Source organism: Pelophylax lessonae, assembly GCF_965119305.1.
Source record: "Pelophylax lessonae genome assembly, contig: HAP1_SCAFFOLD_327, whole genome shotgun sequence".
Classification (NCBI taxonomy): Eukaryota; Metazoa; Chordata; class Amphibia; order Anura; family Ranidae; genus Pelophylax; species Pelophylax lessonae.
This window is the reverse complement of record NW_028120017.1, coordinates 110768-134708: the sequence shown is the minus strand read 5'-3', so window position 1 is coordinate 134708 and position 23941 is coordinate 110768. Positions and strand designations below refer to the sequence as shown.

The 23941-nt window shown below is 48.5% G+C and overlaps 1 protein-coding gene across 2 annotated transcripts in view; it reads left to right on the top strand.

Annotated features, from left to right (window-relative positions):
- The window catches only part of LOC309543714 (serine/threonine-protein phosphatase 2A 56 kDa regulatory subunit delta isoform-like), a 69920-nt gene extending 60434 nt beyond the window's left edge, over positions 1–9486 (top strand). For both annotated transcript variants that reach the window (XM_082276165.1, XM_082276164.1), the window contains one exon: positions 8973–9486. In XM_082276165.1, the coding sequence (XP_082132291.1) occupies positions 8973–9110 (138 nt within the window). In that variant the 3' untranslated portion in view covers positions 9111–9486. The remainder of the gene's footprint in view (positions 1–8972) is intronic.
- Positions 9487–23941: the final 14455 nt, after the last annotated feature.

The following is a 23941-nucleotide window of genomic DNA, read 5'->3' as shown; positions in this document are numbered from 1 at the left end:
GGGTGAAGATTGGACCCTCTAGAGGGACCTGTGGCATGAACCGGTTGAGTGTCCTGGCATAGTCCCTGCTGGTAATTCTTGCCGGGAAGTAGAAGCATTTCTCCTCTTCTCCCCCCTCACTCTTAATTGAGGGAAACCAATGGAGGATGAGGTAGAGGAAGATGGGAATGTTCCAATGGAGGATGAGGTAGAGGAAGATGGGAATGTTCCAATGGAGGATGAGGTAGAGGAAGATGGGAATGTTCCAGTGGAGGATGAGGTAGAGGAAGATGGGAATGTTCCAATGGAGGATGAGGTAGAGGAAGATGGGAATGTTCCAATGGAGGATGAGGTAGAGGAAGATGGGAATGTTCCAGTGGAGGATGAGGTAGAGGAAGATGGGAATGTTCCAATGGAGGATGAGGTAGAGGAAGATGGGAATGTTCCAATGGAGGATGAGGTAGAGGAAGATGGGAATGTTCCAGTGGAGGATGAGGTAGAGGAAGATGGGAATGTTCCAGTGGAGGATGAGGTAGAGGAAGATGGGAATGTTCCAATGGAGGATGAGGTAGAGGAAGATGGGAATGTTCCAGTGGAGGATGAAGTAGAGGAAGATGGGAATGTTCCAGTGGAGGATGAGGTAGAGGAAGATGGGAATGTTCCAGTGGAGGATGAGGTAGAGGAAGATGGGAATGTTCCAGTGGAGGATGAGGTAGAGGAAGATGGGAATGTTCCAGTGGAAGAGGATGCTGAAGACAATTCATCTGAGGAATCTACTCCTGAAGAGCCCCGGGGTCAGAGTTCATCTCAGACCTAAAAGCCTTTAGTGAGTTTTGTCACAAAAGTTATCCAGACTAATTTAAAGCTACGGCTTCCGGAGTCCTCCACTCCAAATGTTCTAGTATATGGATCATGGCACCCGGATGTGGAATTTCTAGCATCCACGTTCAATGCGAAGCTGGACCGGTTCCTCTCCGGGACCAGGGATCCATTTGCGCTGGATGCTTTGGTGAGATACCGGGATCTGTTTTTTCTAATTTATGCCTTCCCACCGTTTTGATCCCTACCTCATCTGCATCACAGGATTTGAATGGAAGGAATTTTGGTGGTTCTGATTGGCCTGGCCTGGCCCAGGAGAACTTTGTACTCGTACATTGTGTGTCCTTCTGGATAAACCTGGCCTTCTTCCTCAAGGATTGATCATCTATTCTTATTTGCAGTCACTGGCTTTAGCAGCAAGGCTGTTGAGGCAAGGGTATTCAGAGACATGGGAGTCTCTGCAGTCATTTCTACCCCGATGAAGGCTCAGAAGGAAACTTCAAGGAAGATTTACCACCATATTTTGCTTAGTGAGGCTACAGGATTTCATTCCTGCAAAAATGTAATGGGTGCATCCTGGCTTTTCAACAATCTGGAGTTGATCTGGGACTGGCCTTGAGTATAATCAAGGGACAGATTTTAGCCATTAAGGTCCTTTTTTTCAGAGACTGATTGCTTCACATTCCTTGGTGTTTGCCTTTGTGCTGCTAGGCATCACACATTGTTCCACCAGTCAGGACTGTGTAGACTCCATGGGACCTCAACTTGGTACTTTCTGTATTTCATAAATCTCCACTTGAACCCATCCAGGCTGTTCCTTTAGTCCTTCTGACTCAGTATTTTGTGGTTGCCATCACTTTGTCACACAGTTTTAGATTTGGCTTCTCGTTCCCAATGCTCCACCATGACGAGGTGGTTCTGTGGTCTCAGCCATGAATTTTTCTTAAAGAGGAAGTAAACTCGGCAATAAAAATCAAACTTTTAACATGTATGAAACATATATGCAATATAATTACATTACACATACATTGTAAGCATCATACATGTTTAAAAGTACCTTTTTTTCAAATTTAATGTATCTTCTACTTCCTGTAATAGGCAGCGCCATGTCTTCTCCTGTTTAATCGTACCCCCGCTGACGTCATTTCTGCCCTTACTGCATTATTTGCCGAAATCTCGCGCAGACTCTCTATGAACGACTGGCTCTCACTGTCTAGGAATGCTTCACTTACTCCCCCTCCCCCTGTCAGAGAGATAAGATAGCTCGGGAGAGGAGAGGAGCATCGCGAGACTTCAGCTGTGCCGTTCTCATTTACTCCCCCTCCCCTTGTGTAACTTCTCATGGTCACTCCCCTGTGAGAGAGAGACACGGAAGCTGACAGGGAGAATCGCGAGACTTTAGCCATGCCGTTTTCAGATAGACCGGAAGAACTCAGAGATCCTTTACTTACTGAAACGGCATGCAGACTGTGCCGTTTATTGGATAGCAGACTGGGCATGCGCCCATGACGTCATGAAATATTACAGGAAGGATTACTGGAAGAATATAAAAGTAAGAAATCTTTTACATCCACCAATCGATTGCTGTGTTTATGCTGATTACAATGAGCCTAAGTGAAAATTGTGAGTTTACAACCTCTTTAAGGCGATGTCTTTGTTCCTTCTCAGCCAGGACATTGTGTTGATGTCTCTCCATCCAAAGCTCTAGAGTCGGGGGAGGGGGGGGGGGGTTTGACAGACATGGGGGGACAAGGCTCTTCACGCTTTGGATTGAGGTTGGTGCTACTGCTGCTGTTCATCGGTTGGATTCCCTCTTTTTTGCTTCCTGAAGGCCCAAGGAAGGGTCACAGGGTTACAGTCTGAAGGACAAAGTTTTCGGTGACAACTGATTCTACCTGGAGTGTCGGTGCTTCATGGGCATTCCATATCAGACTTCTGTAGTTCGCTTGTTTGGGACCTGTTGGCTGCCTTGTTGCTGCCCTCCCTTAATATTTAGTGCGTAGAGAAATCTCTATGGTCATGGGTATGAAGAAGTTCTGTGTCCCATTATGTTTGATAAAGAAACTGATATTTTTGGTTTACCAGTAAAATCCTTTTCTTAGAGTACATCGCGGGACACAGAGATCCCTCCCCTCTTCCTTTGTGGTTCACGGCTTGCTACAAACCTCTAGTCCTGCCTACCGGGGAGGGGTTTTGCCTAGGAGGAAACTCCCTGTCTTTTTTTTTTGCCAGTGTCCAATCACCTGAAGGTGGCAGCATAACCTTTTTTATGGACTTGGAGTTGCTTTGTCTCATGATGTACTCTAAGAAAACAAAAAAATCCCATTATCAGCTCCATATTTACTGACATGGACATCCCATTCCAAAACCAACAAGCTGTGATTCTGTGGCGTTCACAAATTGTTGCCCATGTAGTGTATCTAGTATTACTGAGACATACCCTACCTCTTCCTGGACACCCACCATAAGCTCAGACCCAACTATTGTCCTGTTACTGTATGCAGCAAATACTGTATTTCTTTCTTGTCCATGGAAGGAAGGAAGTCTTTAACCTTTTGGGTTATAGTCACCTACAGGAGGATTGGACATCAGCAAACCTAAAACTGAAGGCCAACCTAGGATAACCCCTCCTACTCCCAGCATGCCTCAGTTGCATGCCAGTGTTCTAGGAGGATGGACATATTTCGACTGCATTGATTTACAGCATCTAGGAAACATCACCACATGCTTTTGCTTTGTTTCATTCTTGCTGCCGCTTACCGTAACTTTAGTTTCTTCTGGTCATCCAACTCAATCAGTTACCTGCTGGCTTGGCATTGTGAGGGCTTGCCTCAAAGCTCGAGTGTTATGTTGCCTAACTGCCACTTGGTCACATGTCTGTTTCTGGATGCAGAGAGAGGATAGTCTGGCTGTACTGGGTGCTCCCAGCTCCCTCTTCTAATGCTGCTGTAGCCAGGAATCGTGTTGCCCTCTGCTCCCAGAGTCTTTATTACCTCCGTCAGGTGTGGCCATCCTCCCAGCTGAGGTTGTTACTTCAGCCCCGGTCCACACCGCCATGGCTTCCGCTCCCGCATCCCAGCACGACTTCCTCGCGGCTTACATATGACTTCTTTAAGAATCGGCTAATCATGCCGAAGTCTCACCAAACGTAGTGCAGGAACCTTTTTCTAAGTTAGAGTGACTTGAGTCGCACCAATTACAACGGTTCCATTGCAGTTAATGGGGCGCTACTTGTCATGCAACTTTGAACTCTCAGGTCACATGACAAGACGCACCTGTATGAACCAGGGCTCAATCATGCAAGTCTTTTTGGCTCAAATTACTCAATTTGTCTCCGGTGTAATTCTGTGCCTTCTGCTTCAGTATTTGTATCTGATGTGTCAGCGGTCTTTGAGCCAACAGCCGCTGAGACTGATTTTGAGTCTCTCCAGTCATTATCTGAAGATCTTACCTCGGAGGAGTAACAGTATTTTGCTTTTACTCCCAAATTAAGAGACAAGTCAGGCTCTTACTGATGTGATGCGCACCGCTCTGAAACTAGAGGACCAGCTTGTTGCTTCTACCGGCACTTTTTCCAGTCTTTGGCCCTTTAGAGCCTCTACAGAGATTGGAAGCACCATGACAAGATGTTTGCCCCCCCCCCAACGCTTTATAGCTTTGCACCCATTTGAAGAGCACTGTGTAAAAGAGAGGTTTGCCCCCTCTGGATCCTGCAGTATCCAACCTTGGGGGGACCACCATACTAGGGAAGGATGCACCCTCCTTTAAAGGATCCAACCAATATACGATTAGAAGCCCTTTCTGAGGCTCTGTTCCTTTTACACCAGACTGGCTGAGATTTTACTTTGTCTGGTCAAAATGTTTCAGAAGAGATTGCACCATTGCTGCAGTTGATCTCTTGGTTGTTGAATACTTAGAACAAATGGCTGTACCCTTAACTTTCATTTGTGATAGTTTTCTGGAAGCTTCCCATCTCCTATCAATATCTGCTTAGAATACTTTAGTTGAAGTGCTGACTGTGGATTGCAAAAAGTGTTTGATCCGCGTGGCCTTTGAGGGACATCTCTTTGGTCCAACTCTTGATCCTATCATAAAGGACACTACTAGTGCAAAGAAGACCTATCTTTCTCAAGGAATAATCCTGATGAGCGGTCTGCAAAGTCTTTCTTCTCTCTGACTGTCAAGAAATATTAATTTCTTTTTTCCATCTCCCCCGACTTTCTCATCTAGATTACCCCAAGCCTGGGTCCTAGTTTTCCCACAAGTCTGGTACTCAAAGTCTGCCAAATCTCTAGGAAGGCTTTCCCCTGTGTAAAGGCGCACCCCCATTTTCCAAAGGGGGGCATTTGTTAACCTTTGCAGATGCTTGGACAACTTGTATCTCATGATTGTGTTCAGGAAGTTGGTATCCCAGCGCAGCAAGCTGGGGTTTTGCGCCATGACCCCTCTGTGACGAACCCCTTTACTCAAGAAGAGTATGTCCGATGTATAAGCTTCCTTTGCCTGATATCAGAACGATCCAAGATCCCTTAGCCCACCCAGTCACTTGTCGGGACATCAGTGTAGGGTGGCAAGAAGCATAAGCATAGAACTGTTTATTCAAACACACGCACAAAGAGATATACACTCTGGGACAATCCCCCCTCCCCTTTAGCAGCTAATCCACATACACAAATACATCCCATAATAGCTTGATCCCAAGGCAGACAGAAACAATAGAACAATGGGATACAGGCACTTAATAACAAACCCCACCTCAAACTATCTAACAATCTGAAAAGTGAAATTGTTTATCTTCATATATTTCTTGAGGGATATTGTTCGGAAATATTATTGTCCCAAGTGAAAGAGCCCCTCACTCTTTCAACACAAACCACACATATAGAACCCAGGATAACCAGGGTAACATAAAAGACTGAGTCTAGTGTGGTTGTACAGCGAGTCTGGTTAGTGCAGACCAAACTGGGGTTCTTTGTCACCCTGTGCCCCTAATAGACACAGGGTGACTTACACATAAGAGGGGGCCGGGGAAGCTGGACAAGGAGTTTCCTGACCTCTCTAAAGTAATCTGGTTTCCACAAGCCCCCCACCCAAAGTGACTCCGTCACACCCTCCTTTTGGTTTCGCACCTTTAACCATTTTGTATCACCATTTGGTTGTAGCTTCTGGAGGTTTCCTATTCATACACACACTGAGGACACTTGGTTTACGGACTGCGTGGATAAAAAGTATCTGATCCGCATAGCCTTTCGAAGGACCTCTCTCCGAATCTACATTGGACATAATTAAAGTGGTCAATTTAAAAAAAAAAAAAAATAGCAAACATGATATGCTTACATGCTCTGTGTAATGGGATTGCACAGGACGACCCTGACCCTCTTCTCTGGGCCCCTGCTGGCTCCTCTTCGGCGAGTTCCCCCTAGGAATATGCTTCCTATGGTGCACTCATGCAGGCTCGATCCCGAGCCGCATTGCCTGTGTCCATAGACAGACAGAGCAGCTCGGCCCCGCCCCCAGCTCCCTCATCACAGGAATGGACTGGCTTCCAAAGGCTACAAGCTGTAGTTTTGATTCTTGTCCTTGGTTTTTCCCTCCAACCTTCTTGTGTCACCAGATTCTAAAATCTCCAGCAATCCCTCTCAGGTATTCTGGATCAAGGTGTCATTGCCCTTGTTCCTGCGGTAGAACATTTTAGGGGTTCTTCTATCTAATCAGTTACTAAACCTTAAAGGGGTATTTGCCCCATCTTGGATCTAAATATACTGAATGTCCATAAATTCTGTATGTAATCTAGCAGGTTTCTCCTCTCCCCCTTGGCCATAGAGACTTCTGTGGCCATCAAAGATGTCTGCCTGCATTTCCCCATCTTTCCATCCCATCAGCATTTCCTATGATTTGCTATTGGACCTACAAGGGACATATACTGGTTCTGCATAGAGAAAGGTTGGTGCTGAGGCCTAGGACTTCCTTCTAGCCTAAGATACCTTCTGCCTTTCACCTCAACCAGGACCTTCGTCTTCTGCCGCTCTACCAGGTTTCAGTTCTCCAAAGGGAAATTTCCCTCCATTGTCTGGATGTGGTCTGCGCTGTGAACTTCTATCTCTCAGCTTCTACTTCCTTCTAGAAGACTGATTCCCTTTTTGTAATCCCAGATAGACCCGGTATGAGGGGCTCCGGCCTCTCGTTCTGCCATTTCTAGGTGGCTCAGGCAGACCATCCCAGCTTATGGCTTCAAGGATTGCGTTCCATTTTTCCTGTCAAGGTGTCCTCTATTCAACCTGGGACTGATTACCAGATTTGTTCCGGCTGGCCTTGTCTTCTCAAAGTTCTGCCAGGCAGATGTGTCAGCCCCCCTCTGGTGTCAGCCCCCCTCTGATGTCAGCCCCCCTCTGATGTCAGCCCCCCTCTGATGTCAGCCCCCCTCTGATGTCAGCCCCCTCTGATGTCAGCCTCTTGTAGGTGGCAGCATAACCCAAAGGTGTCCCTCAATAGACTCCAATAAAAGGATTGTACAGTAAACATGGAGCTTGTATAAAACAAAGTGTGAGTATTAAAAGCTAAACTTCAGCCTGAAATAAAAAATGCACATCGATATACGGAACTTTTGTATCATTACATGTATGTTTAAACACAAGTAGGAGTACCTGAATCTGAATGGCTATCCTCTTGCAGTCCCTTTACAGCGGAGAAAAAGTTGTGGGTGGGGAGAAAACAACAAAAGGAGGCAATTGGTCAATGTACTGATGAGCATGCGGATAGGAGGAGAGAGCAGAGAAACAGATGGGATCATGACTTTGCGACTGCTCCTGCCCTGTCCAGTGACAGACGGAAGGCGGGTCCAGGATGATCCGGGTTCTGATGAAATTGGTTAAGTGATGCTGGCCACCAAATTGAGGCAGAAAAGTTCTCCCGGGGGGTACTTAGATCCGGAGTCAAGTATTGTCTCTAAAGCTGTTTTGTTATTTTATGTTTAATAATTTATTTTTTGGCTAGAGTTCTGCTTTAAAAAAAACCATCTCCCTTCATACAGAAAGCTCCAATTCTTCACTGATACTCCCCGTGCATCCCCGATACTCCCAGCACCTCACCAATACTCCCAGTGCCTTACCAGTACTCCCAGTGCCCTATCATTTCTCCCAGTGTCTCCTGCATGCAAACTGGAGGGACTCTTTCTCCAGGATCTGTTGTGAGGATTAAGGTTTTCCGAGGATAGAGGGGCGCTTCTAGATTCATTTCCATGGTTCAGTCTTGCCTGGGAGGCTCGGCAAAGACCAAACAATAGAGAAGAATGGATGTATTGTGCAGGTGACTGGGAAGATCCAGGTTTATATTTGTGTCATTTCAATGTCAGGAGAGGGGTGGAGCTTCCAAGGGGTCATATGACCTACCAGGCACCAATCTCACCTCTGGCAGGGACTGTTGGCGGTGTTATACCGTATTTCTAATTCCCTTCATGTCACAAGTAATATGTAACGGACAATCAGAACGCAGACGGTACTGTCCGAGGTCCGGAGACGGCCTTAAAGTAAGCCGCCTCATTGGTGGAATGGTGTGAACGTGGCGGATGGAAATTAATGTTGGTGGTTTATGAAGAAAGGCGATAGAAGAGCAGCTGATTGGTGGATGTTGGGTCATCCCATTACTGGCGGTTCTTGTAGGTTCCCATGTCCCGGCCCAATGATGTCTGTCTTCACAGTTCTGAAAAATGGTTTTATGGTTCTTTCAGTTTAACAATGTAACTTTTTACTTTTTGCTCTTTACTGAAACAAGAATACCGTTGGTAGCTGGGAGCTCCATTCATTCATTCATTCATTTATTTATGAACAGAAAATGTCGGACAAATTTCACAAGAATTTCCGCATTCCATCATTTACTTCCCATAGTAAATCAGACAAGTTTGTAGAAAGTAGGAGAAACAGAAATCAAACCTCTGTTAGATGAAGCCACTAGGAGGCCTATTGGTGACCTTATGCTGATGGGGGGGGGGGGGGGGAGCTAGTGGGGATCCCTGAGCTAGAGGGGGAGCTAGTGGGGATCCCTGAGCTAGAGGGGGAGCTAGTGGGGATCCCTGGGTGTACAGGGGCTGCACTGACATACCCCTAACTACACTACCCTCGTCCTTCTTTCTCAGCAGTGATCTCCTCCCTCTGACTCTCTTCTCATTCCTCTTCCAGGTTTTGCACAACTCCCCGCAGGAGCAGAAGATTCTGTTGAAGAGATCAGATCTTCCTCAGGATATCTACACCATCCGAGCACTGGAGTCACATCGGAGGGCAGAAGAATACCTGAGCAGCAGCCAGGAGGCGCTCTGACCTCACAACGATGGCCATCCTCCCGCCTTGGTGGTGGAGGCCTGTGTGTCCTCCTTTCATCCTGGAGGCTGCACGTGTAGTAGATGAGGACCTCTTTATTGTAGATATGAACTACCATCCATCATATGCAACCTTTACCAGCTGACAAAGACTGCCGCATTTCCAAGCATACACGATGGACTGATCTCTTGTGGTCAGCCTGTATTCCAAAGGAACATTTCCCTGTATCACACAGCCCCTGAGATTGGTTTTCCCCTTGTTCCAAAGCCATTTTAAATTTGTCTTCCCCTCATCACAGAGCCCCAGAAGTGTTTCCCCACCCCCATTCAAGGAATGCCTGATATCTCTTTCCTTATCATGGAGGCCATGAGAAGACATCCCCCTCCTCCTCCTCCTCCTCCTTCTCACCACAGAACCCATGAAAAGACGTCTCCCCTCCTCATCATGGAGTCCAGTGTCCTCCTGGAACCCCTTAGCTGTCATCTTCCCCTCATTACAGAAATGTCCTCTCTTTTACCTGTTCATTCGAAGCCCTTGAGTTGTCTTCACCTGCTCACGGCACTCCTGAGATCCCTCATCATCATCATCATGCACCCCTTTAGCTTTTACTTTGTTATCCATAGCTATTCAGATTCACGTGTTCCCCTTCATTTCCATCTGAAGCCCTTCCACTGCCAGCCTCCTCATTGGGCCTCTGATGTTTCCTGCAGTCCTATGGAGCACAGAATGTCTTCGGTAGACCAGATGTGACTTTGTAGACCAGGGAAATAATTCCAGCATTTGATATCACTGTATGGGAAGAGAAGATGGCAGGGAACTCCATTGGTATGGGAGTTGCACAAATCACTTTGCACTTGCCCCTCCCAACCAGCAATCTTCTCTTTCATCCTCTGCAGTGACGTCTGACCTTCCTCGTGTGGTGCTTTTCCTTCAATGTGAGAACATCCCAGACCTTCACCTTAGAAAGCTGAGTGTAGCCCTAGATAAAGGAGCTCACTGGAGGGCGAATCGCATGGAGCTGTTATCTGTGACGTTGGATACATGACTGGTCTGCTGGGGGAAAAGTCACTGGGCGCAGGAACCTCCAATCAGTAGAAAGTAATTAAGGGCTACAGGTGGCTGTTGTAAGGAGGATGGAGGTCTTGGATCTTTTCACCTGAATCCGGGACATGCTAACATCACTTAATCAGGACCTGAGGGATGTGGAGGTCATATTGCCTGGCTTGCAGTCTTAGTAATAAGCACTGACAGGACTGAGAATTGAATGAAGAATGGAAGAAGAATTTGTCTTATTCCTGAATGTAGAATAAATAATATATGATGTTGTGGAGTCGTGTTTCTGGAGAGGGATACAAAGACATGTAAGAATTATGTCCTGTAGGGTTTACCATACATAATAATGGGATTTTTGGTTTATTATCATATGTATGTATTATATATGTACTATGTATCGTATTGGATAACAGCAGAATACACGGGGTGCTTCATATTCATGACTCCCTGGGTTATGCTGCCACCTAAAGGTGAAAAGGGCAGAACCCCCACCCAGGCATAACCCCTCTCAGCTCAACCAAGCCTCTTTATTTTTTTGGAAATCAATGAGAAATAGATGAGGGGGAGGGGTCTCTATGTCCTGACGTACTCCAAGAGAAGCGTTTTACAGGAAAACCAAAACCCTCATTTCTTCTACATCACAGGACACAGAGGAGTTCATATAACTACTTGGGATATCCAAAGGCATTGGACATGAGCGGTGGGCAACAAGGCCAACACACCTGAAAACAAATTGTTTCTAATTTTTAGGGACTCGTTAAGGACTGGAATAGTACCACTGGATTGGCGTAGAGCCAATGTGGTGCCTATATTTAAAAAAGGGATCAAAGTATTTGCCAAGTAACTATAGACCTGTTTGTGTAACTTCTATAGTCGGGAAGATATTGGAGAGTTTAATAAAAGACCACATAGATGAGTTCTTGCTGGAAAAAAATATTTTAAGCAACAGACAGCATGAATTCATGAGAAACAGAAGTTGTCAAACAAACCTGATTTCTTTTTATGAGGAGGTAAGTAAAGCCTTGGACAGAGGGGTGGCTGTGGATGTAGTATACTTGGACAGAGGGGTGGATGTGATATAGTTGGACAGAGGGGTGGCTGTGGATGTAGTATACTTGGACAGAGGGGTGGATGTGATATAGTTGGACAGAGGGGTGGCTGTGGACGTGGTATACTTGGACAGAGGGGTGGATGTGGTATACTTGGACAGAAGGGTGGATTTGGTATAATTGGACAGAGGGGTGGATGTGGTATAATTGGACAGAGGGTTTGCTGTGGATGTGTTCTACTTGGACAGAGGGGTGGCTGTGGACGTGGTATACTTGGACAGTGGGGTGGATGTGGTATGGTATTTTTCACGGCAGTGTGTGTAACGTTACACCGCCTCAGCTGTTGCAGCGGTTACATTAAAACAGGTCGGCTGCAACATGAGTCATCTCCGCTCCTATCCCTGTCACTTCCCTGATCTCGGCTACTAAATATAAAAGCGGCGGCGGGTGTATGAAAATATAAATCACGGAGCCGAGATCTCCGTCATTTAGATTTCATACACCTGCCGCCGCCGCCGCTTTTACATTTGCTAGCCGAGATCAGGGAAGTGACAGGGATAGGAGCGGAGATGACTCATGTTGCAGCCGAGCTGTTCTAATGTAACCTTTAATGTAAACGCCGTAACAGCTGATGCGGTGTAACGTTATACACACTGCCGTGAAAAATCCATACCCTCCGTACATGCGCACTTGTCAGCTCCTCAGCTGACGTCTCTGGGGCAGTGAGCATGTGCACTGCTACGCTGCTCAGCTGTTCCTGACAGGAAGTGACGTAGGTATGGATTTCTCACGGGGTATGCTTTCCTAACGTTACACCGGGACTCTCCCATCTTCAGCACCTCATCATTTGGTCTTTCCTCTGTGACTCCTACTCAGGAAAGATCTCTTGCTTGGGATGTAGAATTGAAAGTAAAATCCTCACATCAAAAGGGAAGTACGGGGAAAGCTTGGCTGTACTTCTGTGGATCACAGGAGTGTAGTTTGTTCTGCACTCCTGTGACCCATCTGAAGCCCGCTGTCAGCTGATGTCATAGAGCTGGTCCATATGGTCGTGATCTGCCCACATGCCTGGACCGGACTTGGCTCAGCCTCTCAGCGAGCCACTGAGATCCTGAGCTGGCTGCTCCTGCCCCCTCCACAGCTCTCTGCTTAAGGAGCCCTGAGAATCGAGCGATCGGTGGTGTTTGATCGCTCGGTACTCAGCTATATAGGCGGTGATGGGACAGATGCAGCATCCACCGAGGTAAATATGATTCAAGAAAAAAATCCCACACTTCTCTTTTAATTTTCGATAATTGCACAGACTGCCTATCGAACAAATGAATCCAGAGGACCGGGAAAGTGAAAAGAATATTCGGATACCCCATGCAAATAAAGTGTAACAACCCAATCCTGTTTAAAACAAATGAAAGGCAAAACATTTGTGTATAGATATAAAAAAAACATTATAAATTCCTTTTTTAATAAATTATCCCATCCCCTTTGTTCTCAGCTGCATAAGAGCTGGGGGAGGAGAAACAGCAGTACACTATTCTTCCCAGTGAATGGCTGTGCAGGGGGTGTCAAGAGAAGTCTGATCATTGGAGGAGAGCAGGCCGAGTTCCCAGCACACAGCTAGAGAACTGACCACCTTGTGCTCTCATGCTTAGTGTGGTCAATTTATAATAAGAAAATCAGAGGGACTGGCAGTATAACCGGAGATTTCACAGGGGGTGGGTGTACATATTCTTTAATATTTGTAATCATAAATAAACTTTTTTTGTTTCTCAAACATTTTTCCTCCTCCCCCTTCTCTCCAATATTTGGGATGGTTTGTTTTGGTTTGTACTGTGTATGGTGAATATGATCGGCGCTAATTCAAAGTGATCAAATTATATCTGTGTATAAACCATTCTCATAATGAAAAAACAAACAAAGTTTCTGTGGATCGCTGTGAAATACTGAAAACAAGATGTATATCTCCAAAATACGTGAAAAATATATAAAGATAATGTGACGGAACCTCAGACCCACACTGTACTTGTGGTCTTCCGTCAGTATACGGCTTCCTCGCAGTCATGAACAGAGATATCAAATCCCAGCCGCTGTCATACAAAACTAGCCTTACAGTTTGTATACTGGAAACAACTAACTCCTTTATTAAAAAAGAAACAGACTTTCTCTTACGTCCTCCGACAGTCGCCGCCTCCTCTAAGTCATCACTGTTGGGTATTGTCTTCCTATCCGTAGGAATAGCTAGGCATATAGACTTAGTCCAAAGACAAAAGGCATTAGCATATACACACCCATGGGGGCTGTCCCATCTGGTCAATACCCCCCCCTGCATCACCACTCCCAACTCAGTTTTAATCTGCCTAGCGTCAGGAATAGTCAGGCTTCCCTGTGCTGGGGCTTCTGTCTCAGCCTTCCTAATCTTTTATTTGATTTTCTTTGAAAATGTCAGTTTTTTCTTTACTTTACTAGCTGTTTATTTTGTCAGCTTCTAGTGTTTAGTCTTCTCTTCGGATGAAGATGGATCATGCGGTGCTGGGATTCGGACTGACCGCCCTGGTTCCCCAGAGCAAAAGGGTCAGATGGACCCCCAGCCCGCCATCGAGCGTTCAGCTATGGTTCGCCCTGGCATTACGAACGACCCATCCCTGTTCGCTACAGGGATGCAGCCGTGAGGTGGCTACCTCACAGGACTAGTCTGCGGTGCTGCAGCGTCATGTCCCTGGCTCACGGCACTCCCTGTGAGATGAGGACAGAGGTTTTCCGTGCATGGAGGCTCCCCACGCCATCTGGTACAGGTAAGTACTTTTCTGTGTGGGGCCTCTGTTTGGGGTGACAGTCTGTTGCTGTGTGTTCCCCGTGTCTGTGCCGGTGTGACTCCCTGTGCGATCCCTGCGGGGTTCGCTTGTGCAGATTTGTATGTTGCCTTGGGGGTCCCTGTCCCTGTGTCACCTTAGGTGCATGTTGGGGGTGCAGACGTTGGTGCTTGGGCGGCGACCGCAGCGGTGCATTTTCGCGCGGTCCGCCATCTTTACTGTGGGCATACATGTATAGCTCCTCCGGGGTGATCATGCATGTCATTTTGGCGCCATCCGCTGCCATTTTGTGGGCGGTGGAACGATCGGTCCGGCCGCATGTCGGCGGCCATTTTGGCGTAGCCTCCAATGCATCCCTATGGGGCAGCCATTTTCCCGGGGTCTGGCTTATAGTCCAGCCCTCTCCAGCAGCACTTCCTTTTCCATCAGCAGCAAGGACACTGGTAGCAACTGTAGTTTGTTCTGATAACTTGAGCCATGGATTCTCAGGAAAGCAAGTTTCCTCCAGCTCTAGTGGGGGGCCCCAGTTCTCCTGTGGCCCCGCTGCGACCTGATCTGGCTGCTGTAGTAGCGACTTTGGTGGCAAATATGGAAATGCTGATGTCAGAACGTGCTGCGAAAAAGAGACCCAGGTTGTCTCTCTCTTCTGATTCACATGGGGATATGGCTGCTGCTGCTGCTGCGAGCGTGCCCTTTTCAGGGTCCCGCTCATCCTTAGACCCCCCGGGGTCTGAGGGGGAGGCTGAAATGGAGGGTGTTGATACATCCTCCCCAGGGTCACCTGAAGAACGGGCGACCATGGATGAGTTAATTGTTTCTGTTAAAGAATCCTTACATTTAGAGGATGAGCCCTGTCCTCCGGGCGTTGTGTCCTCGTTTGGGACGCACAGGACCCGCAAGTCTGCGCAGGTTTTTCCCTGCCCAGCGGAATTCCATTACACTGTTAATTAAATGTGGCGCACATTAAAACGTCCATTCCTGGTACCTAGTCGGTTCAAATTGCTTTATCCTTTTGCGCCGGCTACGGAATCACGAGGGTGTGTGCCTCCACAGGTGGACCACACTGTGGCCGTGTTAAACAAGGCTACCTTGGTTCCTACTGAGGATACCCCGGTTTTCCGGGATCCCACGGACCGGCGGTTGGAGTCTCTAGCCCGCCATTCCTATACGGTGGCGGGTTCGTTGCTCAAACCCGTTTTCGCATCCGTTCTGGTGGCACAGGCGGTGGCTGATTGGACTAAGATGCTTAGAAGCAATCTCGTGTCTGATGACGTGCCGCCTGCCCGACTGGAAATGGTGGATCAGATCCACCAAGGAGTCATGTATTTGTGTGATGCAGCCTTAAATGAGGCCCCCTTGGTGGCTCGCCTCTCTAGTGTCGCGGTACTGAACCGGCGACTGATATGGCTGAAGAGCTGGTCGGCCGACCAGTCCTCACGGAAAACAGTTGCTGATTTTCCCTATGCTGGCTCTCGCCTTTTTGGCGAGGCGTTGGATTCCCTGGTGAAGGGCGTCACGGGGGGCAAGAGCACTATGCTGCCCCAGAACCTGAAGAACAAGTCTTTCCGAGGCAAGCGGGGTTCTGCGCCTAGATCCAATCAGGGGTCCTTTCGTGCCTTTCGGAACCAATCCAAGGGCAAGCCCTTCAAGGCCCAGGGCAACCAGAAGAAACCCTGGGCGGGTAAGCAGAAGGCCGGCAATGCCGGCTCGGCGGGACAAGCCGCCTCTGCCTGAAGGGGCGCCCTCACCCATTTCAGGGGTGGGGGGACGTTTGCGCAGTTTCCTCCAGCCTTGGCTGCTCCGGATATCAGACAGGTGGGTCCAGGAAATCGTTCAATCAGGTTACAAGATCGAATTCCTTTCCCGGCCGGCGGACAGATTCTTTCCCTCCAATCTCCATCTGCTTCCGGGCGTCTGCTGGACTTGCATCAAGCGGTGCAGGACCTGCTTGCTCAGGGAGTGATTGTCCCGGTGCCTCATCGGGACAGGTTTCGGGGGTTTTATTCAAATCTGTTCACTGTGCCCAGGAAGGAGGGCAAAGTGCGTCCTATTCTGGACCTGAAAGCGCTGAACCACTTCGTGCTTGTTCGGAAGTTTCGAATGGAGTCTCTCCGTTCGGTTGTGGCCTCCTTGAGTCCAGGAGAATTCCTGGCTTCGATAGATTTGAAGGATGCGTATTTGCACATCCCCATTTTCGAGGGTCATCAGCGGTACCTTCGGTTTGCTATCGCAGAGGACCACTACCAGTTTGTGGCGTTACCTTTCGGTCTCGCTTCGGCACCCAGGGTGTTTATCAAGGTGTTGGCACCGGTCCTGGGCCTGCTGCGGGCCCAGGGCATTGCGGTCCTGGGGTACCTGGACGATCTGCTTCTGAGATCGCGTGCCAGTCAGGACCTTGTGCGCGATCTGTCCATCACGGTACAGACGCTCCAGGAGTTCGGATGGACCATCAACGTTCAAAAATCAGCGTTGTCTCTGTTGCTTCGCCTTCCCTATCTGGGAATGGTTCTGGACTCTGCTCAGGCAAAGGTATTCTTGCCGGAGGACAAGCTCCGGACTTTGCGGGACGAATTCAGGTCCCTCAGGGACAATCCGTGCTCGTCACTCAGGACCTGCATGCGGGGCCTGGGGTTGATGGTGTCGGCCTTCGAGGCGATTCCCTTTGCCCAGTTCCACACGCGGGCTCTCCAGATGGAGATCCTGGCCAGGTGGGACAGACTTCCTCAGTCCTTGGATCTGGATGTCTCCTTGAGTCGCCAGACCAGATTGGATCTTCTGTGGTGGATCCAGTCCCCGTCGGTGGCGGAAGGCAAGTCCTTCCGTCCGTTGGTGTGGACAGTGGTTACCACGGACGCCAGCCTGTCGGGCTGGGGTGGAGTCCTGGGCAACCTGTCTGCCCAGGGCACTTGGTCGGAGGAGGAGTCCTCCCTCCCGATAAATGTGCTGGAACTACGAGCGATAAAACTCTGTCTCTTCTAGTGGTCGGACCGTCTCTGGGGCCTGCCTGTTCGCGTACAGACGGACAATGCTACCGCGGTGGCTTACATCAACCACCAGGGGGGCACCAGGAGTGCTCGAGCGGCCCGAGAGGTGACCAACATTCTGTCTTGGGCCGAGACTCATGTTCCGGCGATTTCGGCAGTTCACATTCCGGGTGTGGAAAATTGGCAGGCCGACTATCTGAGCCGCCAGACCCTGGACCAGGGGGAATGGTCCCTACACCCGGAGGTCTTTCAGATGCTGTGTGCGAGGTGGGGATCCCCAGACGTGGATCTGTTCGCATCCCGGCTAAATCGAAAGGTGGGAAGGTTCGTGGCAAGAACGCGCGATCCGTTGGCGGACGCCTCGGATGCGTTGGTGGCCCCTTGGCATCAGTATCGTCTGATGTACGCCTTTCCTCCGATTCAGTTACTATCCCGGTTCCTTCGCAGATTGGTCTCGGAACCGCACCTGGGGATTCTGGTGGCGCCAGACTGGCCTCGCCGGTCCTGGTACGCCGTCGTTGTTCACCTGGCAGTGGCGCCTCCGTGGCGTCTGCCTCTGCGGGAAGATCTCCTGTCTCAAGGTCCGATCTTCCATCCTGCTTTACAGTCGCTGGCTTTAACGGCCTGGCTGTTGAGACCCAGGTCTTGAAGGACAAGGGTCTATCCCCTGAGGTTATCCCTACCCTGATCAAGGCTAGGAAATCCTCCTCTGGTAAGATCTATTACCGTACCTGGAAAGCCTATTTCACCTGGTGTGAGTCCAGGGGGTTCTCCCCTCGTTCTTACTCGGTGTCGAGAATCTTGGCTTTCCTCCAGTCTGGAGTGGATCAGCGCCTGACGCTGGCCACGATAAAGGGCCAGGTGTCTGCACTGGCTGTCCTTTTCCAACGCCCTGTGGCGTCTCATTCCTTGGTGCGCACTTTCATTCAAGGTGGGCGACATCTGGCTCCTCCCAGGAAGGAGCCTTTACCTCCATGGGACTTGAAATTGGTTCTGTCCGTGTTACAGCATGCTCCCTTTGAAAACATCAGGGAGATATCGCTGCCTCTGCTGTCGAAAAAGGGTGCTTTTCTAGTGGCGATCACTTCGGCTCGCAGAGTGTCGGAGCTGGCGGCGTTGTCTTGCCGCTCCCCTTACTTGATAATTCACAAGGATAAGGTGGTTTTGCGACCACCCCCATCCTTCCTTCCTAAGGTGATCTCTGAATTTCACCTTAATGAGGACATTGTCCTGCCTTCGCTTTGTACGAAGCCTATGCATCCAAAGGAGATTGCCTTGCATTCCTTGGATGTTGTCAGGGCGATCAGGGTTTACCTGTCGTCCACGGAATCCTTTCGGACGACGGATTCCCTCTTTGTCCTTCCTGAGGGATCTCGGAAGGGCATGGCTGCGTCCGCAGCAACTATTGCCAAATGGATCAGACAGACCATTGAGCAGGCTTACGCCTTGAAGGAACGGGTTCCGCCCTTCCCTGTTAAGGCGCACTCTACCAGGTCTTTGAGTGCATCCTGGGCCTATTGGCATCGGGCCTCGGTGACCCAGGTGTGCAAGGCGGGGACTTGGTCGTCGGTGCAAACTTTTTCCAAGTTCTACAAAGTAGACGTTCTGGCATCAGCTGATGCTTCTTTTGGCCGCAAAGTTCTCAGTGCGGCAGTGCCATGATGGACCCTTGAATTTTTCTCTGGGTCCCTGGCTGTTGGCATTTGCTTTCCTGGGCTGTTGTTTCTGTTGAGCATTGTTTTTTTCTGTTGCCCAGTTGGTTATCTTAAGGTGCATGTAAGATTCCTTTCTCTGATGTGGGTACTGCGTTGCCTTTTCTGCGGTTGCGTCTCCCACCCCTCATGTCCATACTGCTTTGGGACATCCCATCAGTGATGACTTAGAGGAGGCGGCGACTGTCGGAGGACGTTAGAGAAAATTAAATTTTTGTAAAATCTTACCTGTAAAATTCCTTTCTCTGAGTCTTCCGACAGTCGCCGCCCCCGCCCCTCTTTTGGGGTTCTTATTACCTACTGCTATGCTACCAAACTGAGTTGGGAGTGGTGATGCAGGGGGGGTATTGACCAGATGGGACAGCCCCCATGGGTGTGTATATGCTAATGCCTTTTGTCTTTGGACTAAGTCTATATGCCTAGCTATTCCTACGGATAGGAAGACAATACCCAACAGTGATGACTTAGAGGAGGCGGCGACTGTCGGAGGACTCGGAGAAAGGAATTTTACAGGTAAGATTTTACAAAAATTCCATTTTTATACACTTTAGAAGTAGGTCGGTCATTACATGAATATTTACCCTAAACATCACACAATGAATAGCTAACGAGGTACAGCTGACCCATGGCCAATCCCAATTAACATGCTAATTAACTCATTACACTTAAGCCAGCCTGGAAGAACAGACTGCCGGCACCAAAGCTAAAACAAAATACAAATACACATATTATAGTGTAAATACTGAGAACCCGCCGTAAACAATAGGTGAGCAAATCAGCATAATTTACAATGCGTGGAAGACAGGAGTCTGACCAACTGAAGCATCCAAACCATCAATTTATCTGTCACATAGTTTTTTCACTGTCAGTGACGGTGCGAACCGTCACAGATAACCAAAATGAGGGGAAAAAGTCCCAAATCAATCAATGATTCAATCAATGGTGTAAATCATAATGCTGAAGTGTAACTGTGTGATCAAACAAAGGAAAAGTCCCAAAGTACACAGTCCTAAACCATAAATCATATAACTGTGAGAAAATCTTCAAGGAATATTCAAATCAACCAATCGTGGAGTGTAACAGCAGTCTGGATATCGATCCAATCTCAGACCTAAAAGGTGTGCAGTGGCCGCTTACCTCAAACACACACTATATGCACATGTGTATAATCCAAAAGTACAGGTTCTTTACTTCTCAGCAGGCTTCAGACCACGATCCTCTCCAGCGGGAATAAAATCACTGATCTCCGCAATACGCTGATCTCCTGGTGCGATATGGATCTTCCGCTGTGCAATACGATCACTCAGAGGAGTCAATCCAGCCTTTCGTTTCTCATGGAGTCATGACTGAGAGATAGGCATAGGTCTGAGATTGGATCGATATCCAGACTGAAATGTTACACTCCACGATTGGTTGATTTGAATATTCCTTGAAGATTTTCTCACAGTTATATGATTTATGGTTTAGGACTGTGTACTTTGGGACTTTTCCTTTGTTTGATCACACAGTTACACTTCAGCATTATGATTTACACCATTGATTGATTTGGGACTTTTTCCACTCATTTTGGTTATCTTTATATATTTTTCACGTATTTTGGAGATATACATCTTGTTTTCAGTATTTCACAGCGATCCACAGAAACTTTGTTTGTTTTTTCATTATGAGAATGGTTTATACACAGATATAATTTGATCACTTTGAATTAGCGCCGATCATATTCACCATACACAGTACAATTCACGGTGGGGACACCGATTTAGATTGGCAGCTTTTTCTTTATTACATTTTTTATTAGTTTGTCTGTTTGAAATTGAACACTTCAGGAAGCGCATTGGTCCTCGCTTTTTATCAGTCTTTGTTTTGGTTTGATATTGACAGGTACCTCCCACTGCCGGTCAGATTGCAGCTGCAATTTGAGCAGAAGTTTGGCCCCTCCTCCTACCTCCCGCAGCCTCTTGGGAAATGTCCCAGGAGACAGCGGGACCATTCACATAGCACGGCTCACGCATGCTCAGTGGGCAGTCGGCTGTGAAGCAACATAGAGTCACAGTCTGCTGCCCACAGTTAAGATGCCGGCGCCTGGACCTGAAGACCGGCAAAGAGCTGAGTCAGGTGAGTACTCGCTGGATCTGGGGACAGGTAAGGGTGTGTTTTACAGCGGGGAAAATAATGATTTGAGCCCTGCAGATTGTGTAAATTTGCCCACTTACAAAGAAATGGCGGGTGTATAATTTTTATCATAGGTGTATTTTATATGATAGAGACAGAATATCAACCAAAAATCCAGAAAATCACATGATACAAATGTTATAAATGGAGTTGCAGTTCAGTGAGTAAAATAAGTATTTGATCCCCAACCAACCAACAATAATTCTGCCTCCCACAGACTGGCTGCAGTAGGGGCTCATGTGGTACACAGATTGGTCCTGTCAATGAAAGAAGGAGCTCCTAACGACAACTCGTTATGTGTATAGAAGACACCCGCCCACAGAATCTCTTTCCTCCAATCACAGCTCACCATCTTTTTTTTTTTTTTTTTTAAGCCCGTGGTGTGTGAAACACACTCAAAAGACTTACACCCGGTGCATAAAAAAGTGCACACACGCAAACGTGGACACACAAAAAGTGCACAAGGCGTACACATGGCCCTCCTCCGGAGAGGAAGGGCCCTGACCCTGATCCCCCGGGGCGCGAAGCTCCTGACAGGGACTGAGGTACTCACTTAGGTCCACCCAGCCGAAACCGGGCAGACCCCATTCTTCAGGGGGACTGCCGAAACAGCCCACCCCAAGTACTAGGTAGGGCTCCCCCGAAGGGAGACCCCATGGGAGTCTCCCATCACAGCTCACCATCATGGGAAGACCAAAGAGCTGTCAGAGGACATCAGGGACCGGATTATAGACCTGCACAAGGCTGGAATGGCTACAAGACCATCAGTAAGAAGATTGGTGAGAAGGAGACAAATGTTGCAGCGATTATTCACAAATGGAAGAAATACAAAATAACCATCAATGGCCCTCTGTCTGGAGCTCCATGGAAGATTTCTCCTCATGGGGTGAGGATGGTCATGAGAAAAGTGAGGGATCAGCCCAGAACTACACAGGAGGAGCTTGTGAATGGTCACAAGGCAGTTGGGACCTCAGTCACCAAAACAAACCATTGGTAACACAATACGCCGCCATGGATTGAAATCCTGCAGTACCCATAAGGTCCCCCTCCTCAGGAAGACAAATGTACAGGCCTGTCTGAAGTCTGCCAATGAAGTTTGCCAATGAAGTCTGCCAAATGATTCAGAGAAGGATTTGGAGAAAGTTCTGTGGTCAGATGAGACCAAAATTCACCTCTTTAGCATTAACTCGACTCTCCGTGTTTGGAGGAAGAAAAATGCTGACTATGACCCAAAGAACACCATGCCTACAGTCACCGTCCCTACAGACACCATCCCTACAGTCACCGTCCCTACAGACACCGTCCCTACAGACACCGTCCCTACAGACACCGTCCCTACAGTCACCATCCCTACAGTCACCTTCCCTACAGACACCGTCCCTACAGTCACCTTCCCTACAGACACCGTCCCTACAGTCACCATCCCTACAGTCACCATCCCTACAGTCACCTTCCCTACAGTCACCTTCCCTACAGACACCGTCCCTACAGTCACCGTCCCTACAGACACCGTCCCTACAGTCACCGTCCCTACAGACACCATCCCTACAGTCACCTTCCCTACAGACACCGTCCCTACAGTCACCGTCCCTACAGACACCATCCCTACAGTCGCCTTCCCTACAGTCGCCTTCCCTACAGTCACCGTCCCTACAGTCACCGTCCCTACAGTCACCGTCCCTACAGACACCGTCCCTACAGTCACCTTCCGTACAGTCACCTTCCGTACAGTCACCGTCCCTACAGTCACCTTCCCTACAGTCACCGTCCCTACAGTCACCTTCCCTACAGACACCGTCCCTACAGTCACCTTCCCTACAGTCACCGTTCCTACAGTCAGGCACGGAGGTGGAAACATGATTCTTTGGGGCTGTTTCTCTGATCCCCAACCGGAGTCCCTCAAAACTTCTGTTTCTCTTTCTCATCCATTGAGGGACAAAGAAGTCTTTAACCTCCGAGAAGTCTACAAGAAGATCAGCGAGAGGACAACGCAGCAAATTGCTGAATGGTGACTTCCAAGCAATCCCTGCAATGAGTCCAGCAGGGTCCAGAGAGACTGAGAGGAACTCCGAGCAGAGAAAGAACACAGCAAAGGAAAGACATCCACCATCCCCCTCCCCCCGCGGACATTAGCAGAAACAAAACGAAAAATGAAATTAAAAAAACCAGCATGGCGGTTGTAGGGGTTCTACTGGGCAGGCCTTTCATTTTTTTGTTAGCCAGCCTCCAATCCTCCTGTAGGCAGCAGTATAAGCTGAAGATTATAGACTTCCTGTGGGCCTCAATGGATGAGTAAAGCCCTCTGGAAGCTTTTTTAGGATAAATTCACACTGGCATTAAAAGCAGGCGTTAAAAATGCCCCACAAGCGCCTATACACAAGGAGCAAGCGACAGCAGACAGCGCTGTTCACATTACAAAACCATGGAGTGTAAGCGTCAGGACGCTTCAAAATGGAAGCCTCGTGTCGAGTCAGGAGGCGTTTCAATCGCTTCAACGTCTCCCATTCAAGTCTATGGTAATGCTCAGCAAAGGCTCTAGCATGCGTTTGCGGTGCGATTTGTGGGGGGTAAAATGAGTTTATTTCTGTCACTTTCCATTGTAGAGCAGTTTTACCGCGTTTAGGGAGCATACTAAAGCTCATTGATGCCAGTCTGACACTATAGGAGTGTCCTCACCAAAGGTGTCCTCACCAGACGTGGCCTCACCAGACGTGGCCTCACCAAAGGTGTCCCCACCAGACGTGGCCTCACCAAAGGTGTCCCCACCAGACGTGTCCTCACCAAAGGTGTCCCCACCAGACGTGTCCTCACCAAAGGTGTCCCCACCAGAAGTGGCCTCACCAAAGGTGTCCCCACCAGAAGTGGCCTCACCAAAGGTGTCCCCACCAGAAGTGGCCTCACCAAAGGTGTCCCCACCACACGTGTCCTAACCAAATGTGTCCCCACCAGACGTGTTCTCACTAAATGTGTCCTCACCACACGTCCCCACCAGACGTGTTCTCACCAAATGCGTCCCCACCAGACGTGTCCCCAAAAGACAAGACAGACAAGGAA